The sequence below is a fragment of the Trachemys scripta genome, chromosome 5, assembly GCF_013100865.1.
Source record: "Trachemys scripta elegans isolate TJP31775 chromosome 5, CAS_Tse_1.0, whole genome shotgun sequence".
NCBI lineage: Eukaryota > Metazoa > Chordata > Testudines > Emydidae > Trachemys > Trachemys scripta.
Window position 1 is genome coordinate 16,292,913 of NC_048302.1, and position 15,414 is coordinate 16,308,326.

A 15,414-nucleotide genomic window follows, 5' to 3' on the forward strand; every position below is an offset into this window, starting at 1 on the left:
CTCGTTAATCTCCATCTTTGCCCTTATCTATGGTCTCTTCCCTGTCCCATTCTCTCACTTTGAGCCGACTCTGCAATAGCTGAATTAGGTTAAGTTCCTTCTCAACAAGTAGGCATGCTGCTTGAGAAGTACCTGGCTCTGGAGTACTTGTAGGGATCTTTGGCCCTCTGAGCTTTTAGAAAGGGCCAGTCTAGGCCTCAAAATAAGATTTGTTGGTAGTCACCTGCTTAATTATAATTTAGCTGTTTAATATGCAGTGCCACATCATCCCTGACAAAATACCCCTCGGTATGGCGAGTGAGCGGGAACAGTAGCAGGAGCTTTTTGTGGATTCCTCCCTCACCCAAAAGGTGGCACTGGTTTCCCCATTGGTCTGAACCTCCCAAACAAACTCACTCATGCGAACGCTGTGTAAATAAGCCATTGCTACTTACTCTGCGGGTACGGCTGTCGTGCCCCCGCCTGCGGGTACACAGTGTAGCCGGGAGAGGCGGCCTGATGTGGCGACACATTCGGATGAGCAGCCCCGGGTGGCATAATAAAACCTGGGGGTGGAGGATTGTCTCCCTAGGAAACAAGAATGCAGTAAAGAGAAAAGAGATTAGATGTAGTCGGTGCTGCTAACAAGTCACCAGAGGAGTCGTTGAATGGGATTTCACAATTTCATATTTAAAGGCCTTGAATTGACATGAACAGAAAATAGCCATCGCCACTGACATAACTGTGCTAATCATTCCACCACCTCCGTGAGCCAGGCTTTTTGAACAATATAAAGGTGAACCACAGCCAAAGTGATGCACTATCATTTAAACAGGAAATGAAGAAGCAGACATCCTTAGAACACAAACCCCTTCGATATAATGAAGAGATGATGTGCAGCAAGTCACAAAAAATTGCCATCTAGATATTTTAAGACACTTTTTAAAGGTTAAACCTGATATTTCCAACATTAGGGGGAAAGAGAGAAAAAGACTACTCTTGCAACACTTGCATGATTCCACAGCCAAAAGGAAGCTATGGAAGTTCTCACTTGAACTTAAATTTTGATTAAACACCAGCTAATGCTTTTTCAAGGCTAGCCGTCCGGGTGATATCTGGAAATGTAACAAGAGCTGAATGGAAACAAAAAAATCAGATTGACCTGAACACCTGTTGCTGTCTCCCAAATGCACCGGAATGCATCAAGCATACAAACTGTATACGGGGGTATTTATTTAAAGGGAGCAGGATCTGCTCAAAGAGGAATAATGAATGTTATACCTGTGTGTCAGAGGGAGAGGCTGCAGGAGGATGGCTGGGAAGGGCAGTAGGAGTTTTGTTACTCCAGGTAGTGACAGTAGGGGCAATTCTAACCTGAATTGAACAAAGAAATACCAATCACGGAAAATAAAATAAAAAAACAAAACAAAACAAAAACACCCTAAAGGGTATCACATTACCAGATGCAATGCAGGTTATAGGAACTCTGTGAACACACAAAAAATCAGGCATCCCAGTGCTTCAAAGCAGCCATGCAATCAAGATAATAAAATAAAAATAAAGACAGAGCCTAAATCATTGCACATTCAAAAGCAAAAAGAGAAGACAAGAGGTCAAGAGTGTTGGTATCTAAAGGGAACCACAGCAGGAAGATGGAGCATAGAGAAAGTACTAACAGTTAGAAAGCGGACTGGTGTTTGAACGGCATTATACATGCCCCTAAAGCCAGCTCTGTCAGAGTGTCATTATTACAAAGCCCCCTTTTGTCACATTTTCGTAACTGCTGCAAAAATCCACCCCATGCTGAGGCCTCACACCAAGCAGCACTTACACAATAGCCTATAAGTTACAAGGCTTCAATGAAATGGAAGTTGACTGCCTTCATGTAAGTGGGGTTTGTTCAACTTGGGTTCAGATGACCCTCTCAGGTGTTTTATTTTAAAAAGTAAAATTTGAAATCCAGCTGTAGCACATGCACAATAAGTTTCTTTCTCAGTGTTTAGTCTCTTCCCACAACTGGGTCCTCAGAGTTCCCACGGGATACCAGATATCTCCTATGCCCATGTTTTCCGTACTTTCCCAAGCCCTTAGCCCTACATTGTAATCACTATCTTCCTGACCAAGGATGAATGAGCAGGACTCTGTTGGCTCATCTAGATCACATCTTTAGCTGCGGAGAGAGGGCACTGTTGAGGAATGGGAGATACTGCCATACACTGAATTCATAGTGCCTACGTTGGATGTCAGAGGAAGGAGACAGGAGGTGAGCCTTAAATCCAGGTCTTTGCATAGTTAGAGTAAAAGCAACAACATTAAGTTACCACATGGCTCAGGAATGACTTTAATACACCTACTTCTAATAATAGCGATGGTTTGTTTAGTCTGGAGAAGAGAAGACTGAGAAGGGACATGGTAACAGTTTTCAAGTACATAAAAGGTTGTTACAAGGAGGAGGGAGAAAAATTGTTCTTCTTAACCTCTGAGGACAGGACAAGAAGCAATGGGCTTAAATTGCAGCAAGAGCCGTTTAGGTTGGACATTAGGAAAAACTTCCTAACTGTCAGGGTGGTTAAGCACTGGAATGAATTGCCTAGGGAGGTTGTGGAATCTCCATCATTGGGGATTTTTAAGAGCAGTTTGGACAAACACCTGTCAGGGATGATCTAAATAATACTCAGTCCTGCCACGAGTGCAGGGGACTGGACTAGATGACTTCTCGAGGTCCCTTCCAGTTCTATGATTCTATGTATTTTTTTAATATAATGAGCCATTACAACAACAAATAACTTCCCAAATATGTATGTGCATAATTTGATCAATAATCAGTTTGCAATTGTAAAAAGTTAATTAGATGCTTTTCACCAACTGAAAAAAAAAAAAGAGTATTATAATGCAACACAGAGGGAGACCCATAATTAAGCACATGTTTAAGTGCTGGCCTGAACAGGAATGATCGACTTATACATGTGTTTAAGTGCTCTCCTAAGTTGGGGCCAATGGCAATGAAATGAAAAGTGAAGGCTCAAATACTACGTTTTACTTTGCTCTGTCCAATCTATATACTGTTGCATGTCCGTCTGTAACACCCCGTTAATATCAAATCCCTGCAGTACCTAAATGTGGAATTGTGTTTTTAACACAAGGAACCTGCAAGTCAAAAATTTCTTTGCACAGTTCACTTGGAATGTACTTGTTGGTTTGAGTTTAAACCATAATTTTACCTGAAAGTAAGTTTTGTTGTTTTTTATTAAATAAGCAGAGGCAGTTCTCCCATCCCCTTCCATTTAGCTCTAACGGGTAGAAAACGTGAAACTTTAGTTTGTAGCATTACCAAGACCAATTCGTATCTAGGAAGGCTAACATTTTCCATAACAGAACATGAAGGTTATTGCGACTGCAATATCACCTTTAAATACAATTCATTGGTTACAGGAAGGAAGGTGAGAGAGAAACAGAAAGGAAAAGCTGGTTTAATTATTTGTAATAAAGTATCTGAAATCAAGCACAGAAATGTTTGCATAAATCTAATGAAGTCTTATGCCCACTCTGAAAGTTACTTTTCGTAAGTTCTACATCCAGGATATCATTTGGGGTTAACTCTGCAGTAAGGCATTCAAAGCCACCAATATACAAAGGAGGACAACAATGCCAAACATCCTGACCCTTTAGCCTTTCCTCTTCCTTCTGCCCTCAAAAAGACAAATAATTTCGTTTCCCTGATGCAGTGAGATGCAGCATAACCCCCTCCGCAGCCAGAATCCAAAAAAGCTGGGAAGATGCGACTACTTGATTTTCTTGAAGCATCAGATGCCTCAAGGCCAGAAAGTGTGAGCATTCCAGTAAATCCACACCGTCAGCACCCAGGATGTGAAGGGAAACCCAAAGCGCAGACCTAGTTTCTCATTTCCATTTTCTCCATTTAAAAACAGTTCCTATACCATTAATACACGCCTTCCGTTCTCAAGGAATTAACTGAAAGCAGCTAGTCACAAAAGGGCCAGCCGATCAACAATGGCTTGCTAATGGATTGGCAATCACACTTAAACTAGGGGAACAGCTGAGATGGCGTGTCTCACACCATCCCATGGCAGTAATGGCAAACCTATTTCCCCCCATTCTACCATGTAGTCTGATTTGGTACAGCCTTGAGTCCAATCTAGCACAAAGGTCCCCAACCTCCTTTAGATGTCATTTGCCTTCCCACCCAACGCCCCCCAAACAACTTCCTCCTCTACCCCAGACTCACTCACTCATTCTTCCAGCACATCTCATGCTCTGGTCTTCCAGGCCTCCTTCACCAGCACCTCTACCCTGTCCAGGGTGCATATGTTCTCCATACACAGCTCCTACTCCACCTGCCTCTTCCCCACACCCCGGGGAAGAGATTTTAAGCATGAGGCTGTACTGGCCACCGAATCCGTCCATCACTGGACTCACAGCATGGGCCAGCGGAATCAGCATCACCTGTCATGAGTTTGGTATTGCAGCTGTGCAGCAATTTGTCTGGCCGATTACAGAGCAGAGTGAATAGCCAGCCCGACCTTAGCTGAAGAGATGGTTACCGCATGACATGACTGCATCTCAAAGGCTGCATGTCGGAGGGGAAAATAAAAATAAAAAAATCCCCGAAGCTATAGTGCTTTGCACTGAAATACATTTGAAATTAAAGGAAAAAAAAAAATATCTCCAACCCCAGGCTGCTTGATAAGATATGTGAGAGGTGTTTCCAAAAGCAGAGTAAAGGAGGCATCTACGCAGATGGCAAGAAAGCACAAAGGAATTGCTGTCCAAAGGGCTCGTAGGCACATCACACACACTTCGGATTCATGAAAGGAAACAAAGTGCACAAGCCATCATCTTCAAACCCCACGCAGTGGAAGCACTGCTTCAGCTTGACTGCTGTAAATCATTTACCTGCTGATAATACTGCTGGGCTGGGCCTTGGGGCATCTGCATTTGTCCAGCCACAGATCCAGCTCGTCCCTTGGGCATGGGCTCTCTCTCATACGGGGACTTTGGTGTCTCCTGTCCCACTGGAAGTTCTCCCTGGGCTCTGCAAAGTCTGTCCCGCAACAGCATGATCTTTGGCTATAGATAGTAAACCAAAGCAAACATATAATTACACCAAGTGGAATCTGTGGCCTCGAATCAGCAGATGGATGGCCACTTACTGATCAGTTAAACTTCAAATGACTGTTCAGAAGAGGACAGGATACTCCACTGAACAGTGTTCTGGGTGGCTGAAGCAAATCTGTTCGTCGGCCAAAAAACAGGCATTCCAGCTGGATCCGGTGCAAGTGACTCTACTGGAAGTGTGGGTTGAATCCCAAGTTTGGTATTCTCATTCCCAGGCCAGCAGTGGTGGGAATGCCACAGAATTGTGGAGAGAGGGGGAAAATGGGGCATGGGGGGTGATGGCAGCTACAACCACTAGTGACTGGCTCTAGAGGGCTCTTCTAGAGAATGGCATGCCAAGAAGGGAGAAGAATGAAATGCAATTCTCACAGCTCAGAGTGACAAGAAGAAGAACTTCAGAATATATACAGGAATTAACTGATAGTCCAATAGCCACCCTGCAAAACCTATGGAATTCACAGTAAGTGGTTAGCAGGAGAGGAATTAAACCATTCATTGTAAGAGAGCACTTGGGGACCACAAAGCAAAGTTTTGGCTTTACCTTGATTTATTTTCCAAACCTCCCCCCCCTTTTAACTTCTGAGGCACCAGGAGACGATTATATTGAGACCGTGTTCCATTCCAGTGACTTTTCCCACCTACCCACAATAATAATCCCTGTCAATGCAGTTCTGAGCGGGAAGAAGAACCCCAAACCACATTGGAACATGTCTTCAAGTGACAGTTTTCTACACTATATGTGCCACGCAAAGGTCTTCAATTAAAGCTTGTTCATCTAGAAGGGGGCAGAAGGAAAGTTAAGGCCACTTACCTGGTTGGTGTCTGCCGGAAGGAAAGCCAATGCAGTAGCAATGCTGCCCTGTGCAGCCAACAGATTGGCATACTGACTCATCTTCTCAGCCAGAAGAGCCCCGACAGCATCAGCGTCCATAGATCGTGTAAACTGCACAGCCTTACGCAGGATTACTACTTTCTCAATGAGGTCCTGGGGGATTATGACAGAGGGAAAAACAGCAACTTAATGGGATCAACTGAGAGAAAATGGCCACTAACTACAGCATGTCAGTAACAGACTCGAGGTCAACCTTGCATACCACACAGTTCTCATTACATTATTTTAAACAGAGTGAAAATAAAGATTTTCCCAATCATTATTAGCTGGTTTTCTGTGTAACATTCAGAGACAGCAAGATAATAGAACGGTAATCAGTGACCATTCATTTCAGTGCATTTTAAAATGTAGTGACATTAAATAAACCAATAGTAATCTGGTTACTCCGTAAAGAAAAGCTTTTTAAAATTCTTATTTTATGAGATCTAAGGTACCTGTAGATTATCAGCAGCCATTTTTTCTAGTATTAGTCAACAAAAGAATGTTATTTACTGCTGTTACAAAATTTTTCTAGAAACATAAGCAGAGATGGGAAAGACCACTTAGGTCATCTAATCCATCTTCTCGCAAATGCAGGATTGTTCCCTAACTTACCATTAATAGTGTTTTGGCAATTCTAGTTTTAATCGTCTTAAGCAAAGAGGATTCAACCACTCCCTCTGGGAGACTATTCCACAGTCTAATCGTTCTTACTGACAAGAAATTGTTCTTGATATTCATCATAAATTTTCAATTTCTTGATTCCATTCCATGACTCCTAGTTAAACCCATGTATCATTCAAAATAATTCTCCTCATTGTTTGCACCACCCTTTAACAACTGTGCCTCTGTATGTGCAGCCCAAAACTGCATTGGCCCTTTTTTTCAAAAATTTTTAACTACCAAACAGCACTGCAAACTCCTTGTTCAACGAAATGTCTACTATCAACCCTTGCTCTCTTTCTGAAACCTATTCCCCAGTTTCCTCCTTCCCATTGACCAGCTGTGTTTTGGATTATTTTTCTCCCAGATGTCATTAGTATTTTTTTCCCCCAGTTGCATCTCACCTAGGATGACCAGATGTCTCGATTTTATAGGGACAGTCCCAATATTCGGGGCTTTGTCTTATACAGTATAGGTGCCTATTATCCCCCACTCCCCGGCCCCTGTCCGATTTTTCATACTTGCTATCTGGTCATCCTAATCTCATTGTGTTATTTTCTGTTCACATTTCTTATCTCTCTCTTATTCCTCCATCCTCACTGGTGTTTGCAATAGCTCCCAGTTTAGTATAATTTGTTAATTTCATTCATGTACAGTTTACTCCCTCTTCTAGACCATTAATGAAGGTACAGTGTTTAAAAAATCCAGACCCACACATGAATCGCAATAGTACACCACTAATATTGTGTGTTTATTGGACTGTTCTCTAGTTCAGTCATGTTTTTTCCCAGTAAGTGAATATCTTAATAAATAGGCAAGCTCCTCCCGCCCGGTCCCCCAGGATTAAAATAATAGTTTCTGGGATGTCCAGCTCTCCCATATCACCGTTCGCTGAGGCCTAATATTAGCTCATTTGTGGTTTTTATAGTCTGAACTGGTGAAGCAAAACAATCAAAATGCAAATTCAAATCTGAGATATTTTTGTAACAAGGAAATCTTGTTCAGAAGACTGAAAAGTAATTATAGTTATTTGAAATTCAACTACAAATACATGATAACATAAAATACAGTTCAAAAATATTTCTGTTTTCTTCAGCCTACTGCAAATATTGACCTGCGTGGCAGTATTACAATAAGCTACTTCTAAAATTGAAGTCCAAAGCAATTTCATAGGACAGCATCATAAAAAGAAAAAATGCAAGAATTCCCTTATAGTGGGGAAACAGATATTGACTTTGCCTTAAGCACAACACATATATATAAGTCCAAAAAATAAATATATCCATGTCCACCTTCAAAAACACCTGTGACTAACTATTCTGGGTTTTACTTTTAGGTACTTGGTCCCCAAAGTTTCTAAACCATATATTCCAAAAGCAAGAATTACAAAACAAATCAAGGTCTCTAATGAATTTAAATGATATATCAACCCTTGCAAAGAAAGTATATAAATTAAAAATGCAACAGCCTTATTTTTACAAGCTGAGATAAACATTGAACATGTTTTGCAATATAGTGTCACCACAGGCCATTTATAAATAATCTTATTTTACTCATTAAAGTAACACATCACTTTCATGCTGAGGGATATGCAAGTCTGTCAAAATCCCGTATAAAAATAAACTTATTTAAAAGCCAAACTCACATACTTACCAAAAGTACCACACCAAATTATTACGGCATGTCACTCAACACTTTTCTTCACAAAGACACTAACCTGAAGGGACAAGGGGCTGTTTCCATCCTGAGCTCTAGTCCAACACGCAACTAGTTTCTCTACATTCCCAGCACAAATATAACACAGACAAGCCTGTGTCTGCAGGAGATTGTCCCCTTCGTTTTCAAGTCTAGTGCCCAACAGATCTAAGAATTATAAATAAAAGCATTTGAGTCATCTCATAAAATACTTGATAATTAAAACAAAGTACCACTCAGGATGCTTGGACTAGCTCTAGGTAAGACAATGAAAATCCCTGTGATACTCAAATATATGCCAAAACTCTAAATTTAGCAAAATGTAGAAGAGAAACATTAAAATTGTCATTGTTTTGTGCGTACCCACTCGGTCATTTAGGGTGCTGTTGAAAATGTTACCCATCTTGCACAGAGGGAATGCAGGCATTGTGACACTTTCCTGCTACTGCTTGGCCAATGTGGCTCAGTGTTTATCTGCAGTCATAGGAACCCAAAGTGTGGGAACCCTCTTCCCTGACACTCATGCTGAAAACAGACTAATTGTGCAACATGTTCATGTGTCCAAAGGGGACAAATGATGGGGGCTAGTCTGAACTTGTCTTACATTTTGCTGTTTATTTGCATGTGTCTGGCAATCTGATTTGCTAGCACAATATATTTTGTCTTGTAGCTGTATCCATCATGTGAGTAATGTTAGTAAGGTTTAGAACATAAGGCTGGTGTAACCTTGGCTAGCCATTGGTTTATTATGCTAATAAGGCGAGGTGAGACAGTGTGGTATGCAGGAGTGAACACATGATGTGAGTGGCTGGATTTCCTTTACATTCACCCTGGATTTCCTACTGACTTGCTGTGTGGTCTTTGGTGAGTCTCAAGGACTTCATCCACTGACTTCAACAGAAGCAAGAGCAAGCCTTTAACTCCTCTCTGCCTCGGTGTGGGCATCTGTGGAAAGGAGACAGCACTTCCCTCCTCCTAGCCATGGTGGGAGAATTAATTTTTCCAAGGTGCTTTAACAACTTAAAGTGCTAACACGGTTGTATACAGAAACAGCTACACTCAGACCAATGGTCCATCAAGCCAGTATCCGGTCTTCTGACACTGACCAATGCCACATATTTCAAAGGGAATGAACAGAATGGGGCAATTATCAAGTGATCAACCCCGTCATCCAGGCCCAGCCTCTGGCAGTCAGAGGTTTAGGGACACCCAGAGCACGGGCTTGCATCCCTGACCATCTTGGCTAATAGCCATTGATGGACCTATCCTCCAGGAATTTATCTAATTCTTTTTGGAACCCTGTTACAGTTTTGGCCTTCACCACATCCCCTGGCTCCGAGTTCCACAGGCTGACTGTGCATTGTGTGAAGAAGAACTTCCTTTTGTTTGTTTTAAACCGGTTGCCTATTAATTTCATTGGATGACCCTGGTTCTTCTGTTATGTGAAGGGATAAATAACACTTCCATAAACCCCTTTAGTCATCTCTTTTCCAAGATGAACAGTCCCATACTTTTTAATCTATCCTCAAATGGAAACTGTTCCATACCCCTAATCATATGTGTTGCCCTTCCCTGTACCTTTTCCAATTCTAATGTATCTTTTTTGAGATGGGGCAACCTGAACTGCATGCAGTATTCAAGATGTGGGGGCGTTCCATGGATTTATATAGAGGCATTATATTAGTTTCTGTCTTATTATCTAACCCTTTCCTAATGGTTCCTAACGGTGTTAGATGTTTTGACTGCTGTTGCACATTGAGCAGATGTTTTCAGAGAACTGTTTTCATGATGACACCAAGAACACTTTCTTGAGTAGTAACAGCTAATATAGACCTTAACGTTCTGTATGTACAGTTGGGATTACATTTTCCAAAGTGCATTACTTTGCATTTTTCAACATTGAAATTCATCTGCCATTTTGTTGCCCAGTCACTCAGTTTTGAGGTCCCATTGTAATTCTTGGCGGGCAGCTTTGGACTTAACTATCTTGAGTAATGTTGTATCATCTGCAAACTTTGCCACCTCACTTTTTATCCCCTTTTCCAGATCATTTATGAATATGTTGAACTGCACTGGTCCCAGTACAGATCCTTGGGGGACCCTTTTATTTACCTCTCCACTGTGAAAATTGACCATTTATTCCTACCCTTTGTTTCCTCTTTTAACCAGTTACTGATCCACATGAGGACCTTCCCTCTTATCCCATGACTGCTTACTATGCTTAAGAGCCTTTGGTGAGGGACCCTGTCAAAGACCTTCTGAAAGGCTAACTACACTATGTACACTGGAACACCCCTGTCTGCATGTTTGTTGATGCCCTCAAAGAATTCTAATAGAGGTGCAAAGCATGATTTCCCTTTACAAAAGCCATGTTGACTCTTCCCCAAAAAATCATGTTAATCTGTCTGATAATTCTGACTCATCTAGTCATGTTTCTGAAACATTTTAATTGGCATCCCATAAGAAAAGAATATTATATACTGTTTTCTTAGCAGAGGCAGCTCTCATATTAATGGGCATCACTGCTGGCTTATAGGAAAAGATAACAGTGGTTGTGCTTTGCTTTGGCCGTGAAGAGGCATACCGGTTCTTTCCACGTACAAACACCTCTGAATTGTACAATGATTTAGGAATGGATCACGTTGAGGAGTATGTTTGTTTTAATTTTTTGTGATAAAAGAATGAATTTAATGCCTTATGAAAAAAGAGTTGGACTGACATCCCTGGAGACTGAAGAGCTGTCTGTTCACAGAACAGATACAATAGGGGGAGCTGCATGTTGAACCAGGAACACAGACAGATTTGGTTGGGTAGGAGATGAAAGATAATAGAGTATTGATTTCAAGTTGATTGTATTCCTTTAAAATTCCAATGAGTTCCCATAATCCAAAATAAAGGAATTATCCAATGAACGAACTAATTATGAATAAATTAATTCATTTGAAGGAAAAGAACTTCGGAGTATTTAAAAGCATAGTTTCACTAAAGTTGAGTAAAATAAATTACATCCATTCTTAAGTTTTCTTACCACAGAGAGCTGCAAATTCATCTGGCCTAGCATAAGTCAACACAGCAGCCAGCGCCTCTCTCCAGTTTTGCAAATCACATGACTGAACGATCTCCTTCCAGTTCTTTGTCACAACGGCAGTAATGAGCTGGGAAGGAAAGAGAAAGACCGAATGATGTCTTTGTAGAATTCCCATTCCTGACACCATATCATTTATATCTATGCTGTGTGTCCAACCCCACGGTATTTGGGACAGACACTTCACCATGACTCAACTAATCTGAAAGATTATGTAAATTCATGTTTAGAATGATCTAGTGAAACTTAGAAACAAGGGCAAAGGCAACACAGGACAGCAAGTACCCTTATTATAAAATTCACACCACGTAATGTGACGATCAGGTGCAGATGTCCCAGGGGAAAAAAGAGGATCTGAACACAAAGAATAAACAATTAAATCAACTTATTGTATATATTATTATACTATAAACGTGTATTGAATAAAAGGTTTTCTGAAAGTTGGTAACACCATGGTGATTAGCAGTGATTGTCACCGGGGGGGAGGGATAGCTCAGTGGCTTGAGCATTGGCCTGCTAAACCCAGGATTGTGAGTTCAATCCTTGAGAGGGCCATTTAGGTAACTGGGGTAAAAATCTGTCTGGGGATTGGTCTTCCTGAGGTCCCTTCCAACCCTAATATTCTATGATTCTATGATAGTATTACTGAGTGAGGTGCGCATGGGTAGCGTGTAAAGTGTTACATAGGTGTGCTGGAAATATGTTCCTAAAATGTGTTCAGACAAAGCAATCTGAGCAGAGCAGATAAACAGGTTTGTCCTAGACAAAGGAATGTGGATTCACCAGTCTGCCAGGATCAAGCTTTGCAAGCAAAGTACAACAGACGTACATTTGCATCTAAGGTAAATAAAGTGATCAAACTAATTAAAAAAGCAAATTGACCAGAGGATGAATAAAGGGGCTTGGCGCCTTCAGGCTGAAGAACAAGCAGCAGGGGAGAGGAACTTCTTCTGTGCTTACTTTTCAAAGAATACATTTCAGGGGGTTATTGTCTATAACAAGAAAGGGAGAGAACCCCTTAGGTGCCCATCACTGAGAAGACATAGGTACAGCACGCTTTGAGCCTGTAAAAGTTGGATCCCCTAGTCTGAAACGCTATGAATGCTGGTAACTTGATGTACATACAAAAACTGCTTAGGCAAAGAAAGATTAAGTTTTAGTCACTTTTATTTTATAGCATGTTTTCTTTTGTTTTATTTGTAACCATACCTGTCTCTTTCTCTTGCTTAGTATCACTTCAATTTCTGTTCTTTGTTCATAAACTTATTCTTGTTTTATTACAAAACCATCTCAGTGCTGTTGTATGGAAGTGTGAGTCTTAGCTAACCTAACATGTTGGTGTGTGTATTGTCTCTCTGGAGGCAGGGAACTTAATTTCTGTGAGTGTCCAGTGAGAGGGACTGGACACTGCAGGGAGACATCTCTGGGGAACTCGAGAACTGGGGTTCACTGATTGTCACCTACAAGGCAAGGTTTAAGCTGGCGGAGTCCTGAAGAGTTTGCTGGCAAGGCAGACAGGCTGATGTGTCAGAAAGCTGACACATACCTTATCAGCAGCAACACGCTCACTCTTGCTAAGGCAGAGTGGGAACATGGTGGCTCACAGCTCTGGGTGTCCTGAGTGCAACATCACACGGGTACAGTAATCAGAAAATTAGGGACAATGCAGATGCTTTAAAAAAATATTTTACAGTACAAGGTTAGCTTTGTTTGGTTAAGAATTTAGTTATAAAACTTTTGCACAACACAGGACAAAGTGAGGGGTGTCACTGATTTTGTTCCTAAACTGCATGCCAATCAAACCTTTTAATTCCATTTTATTAAACTCTACGCCCCTGGCAGCCTACTTCACTGCAGTTAAAAGAGATTGCCCTAAGCAGAGGCAACCCAGACTTGCATCAACAATACTCTGTCCACTAACTGAACAACCCCACCCTTTGTCCTCTGAGCCAAACTGTCAGGATCTTGATAGTATTCAGTTTTTTCTTCCCTGCCTCCAGCTCTGCCCTCCAGTTACTCATCCACTTCAGATGGAATACTGATTTACTCTGCAGCTGTGTTGATATTTAGTGAACAAGTGTAAGAAACACAGTTGGGCATAACAAACAGTTTGTATGACTTTAGAAGAAAAACAAAGGCAAGTAACTAATCAAAAAAAATGTGCAATGACAAATGCATCACTTATTTGCTAACACAACACATAGGTAAGGGATTGGTGTTCCACAGAATTGTCTTTCCCAAAAGGATGGATTGCCAAAAGGAGTATTTGAAATACCACTACTTCTGTTCTTTAAGCCTACTAAAAATATCTAGAAAAGGTCTCAGAGAGGGGGACAGATTTTCCCTCTTTACCCTTGCCCCAGACAAAACAAACTGGAACTGCCCTTGCCCCAGTCGGATCATAGGGAATGGCCGCTTAGAGACTTCAGATGGTGTGTTAGTGCTGGTCATGCTTTGCAGCCTTACGCCCTGAGCCAGAAAAGCACTTGAGCAACCTGCTCAACTTTAAGCACAGGAGCAGTCCCATTTGAAGCCACTGCTCCCCGTTACGCATGTGATTAAGTGCTTTGCTAATTCAGGACCTTAGCATGAGGATAAAAACCTGCTCTTTTCAATTTTGCCTCCTCCTACTGCACCGTTGAATGCCTTTCCCTGTCAAAGGTACAGTGAGAAGCAAGAACTGAAATACGCGGTCAGTTTCAAAATGCCAACTTTGGTAACAGTACGTCTAGATGGCTGCTCCTCTTGCTTTCACCTTCTGCTGACCCTCTGACGCAAGTGAGCAGCAGGAGGCAAAGAACTGAAGGAGCATTGCCAGCAAGGCAGAAGCTGAAAAGTACAAATAACCAGATGTCCATATCACACCGTCTCATAGATGTCATGTGATTAGATTAGTCCCGCTATTCTTAGATAACCTTTGTACACAGTAAAGCAAAACATCAGCAAAAATCTCTGCTCCAACTGACTGGACAGAAATTAACATAATAAGTGCTGCAGCTGGAGTAAGTACAGTACTTGCTAAAGATGACCAGATAAGAGACCGCACATACACTAAACACTGTTTAAACTAGATATTTATCCTTGTTCATCAGCGAGGATTCTTTTTACTCAATGTGATCAATGCATTTTAAAAGGATGAGGAGAGAGAGAGTAGAAATAAGAGTAAAAGCTGCTCTTCGTCCTAGCTAATAAGCCTGTTCTCTGCTTAACAATACACAAAACAGAAAAACACCCTTTCACTCACAGATCCAATGACTGAATTTACCCAACATTCAATTCTCCTAGAAACAAATGTATATAGATAGCAAGGAAAGTCGTAGGTCACCAGAACATTAACAGTTTCAGGAATCTGCTGAAAGCCTATACACAGAGATTTGGTTTTAGTTTTCAGTTGAAAAGCTACATACCCTGGTAATTTTGCTTTGCACCTTAGCAAAGTACTTTTTCTGAGTCCTTGACAGCAGCTCTTGTCCACCTGCTATGGCCAATATGATGGCATCAGCCATGCGATTATCATGTAAGCAGAGATCAACTGCACTTTCGAAGTTACCAGTCAGCAAAGCCTGGGTAATCAAACCATCAACATCTGCAACAGGAGGAATAATTTAATTTTAAACATTTCACTGCTTCAAAATAAAATAAGCATTAAACATACAGTTATATAGGTGAGTCAAGTAGCAGCTTCTCTCTCACTGTCTGATGCTGGGCTGTTTTCTTCTTAAAGACCTTGATTCAGGAAAAAAATTAAGCACATGTTTAAGCTCATTGCTATTCAAGACAACACTTTCGTATATGCTTAAGTGCTGTCCTCAATAGGGTGGATTTCCTGAATCAAGGCCAAAGAGCCTGCAGCATTATCACCTTGTGCTATGATCCCAAGAGACCATTTGGTCAAGCCAGACCAGTATTTGGATACGAGATCTCCAAGAATCACTTACTTTAGTGTCTTAGGCTAGGTCTACACTGGGGGGGGGGGGGGGGGGGG

General features: G+C 41.4%; 1 protein-coding gene across 12 annotated transcripts in view; it reads right to left on the minus strand.

Annotated features, from left to right (window-relative positions):
• Window positions 1-15,414, minus strand: part of SEC31A (SEC31 homolog A, COPII coat complex component) — a 64,413-nt gene that overhangs the window by 18,062 nt on the left and 30,937 nt on the right. For 7 of the 12 annotated variants that reach the window (XM_034770754.1, XM_034770755.1, XM_034770756.1 and 4 more), the window contains 7 exons: window positions 14,837-15,015; window positions 11,373-11,499; window positions 8,367-8,512; window positions 5,927-6,100; window positions 4,894-5,067; window positions 1,261-1,353; window positions 435-567 (listed from right to left, as the gene is read on the minus strand). In XM_034770754.1, the coding sequence (XP_034626645.1) occupies window positions 435-567; window positions 1,261-1,353; window positions 4,894-5,067; window positions 5,927-6,100; window positions 8,367-8,512; window positions 11,373-11,499; window positions 14,837-15,015 (1,026 nt within the window). The remainder of the gene's footprint in view (window positions 1-434; window positions 568-1,260; window positions 1,354-4,893; window positions 5,068-5,926; window positions 6,101-8,366; window positions 8,513-11,372; window positions 11,500-14,836; window positions 15,016-15,414) is intronic. The other 5 variants (XM_034770753.1, XM_034770751.1, XM_034770750.1 and 2 more) reach the window with 1 other exon arrangement.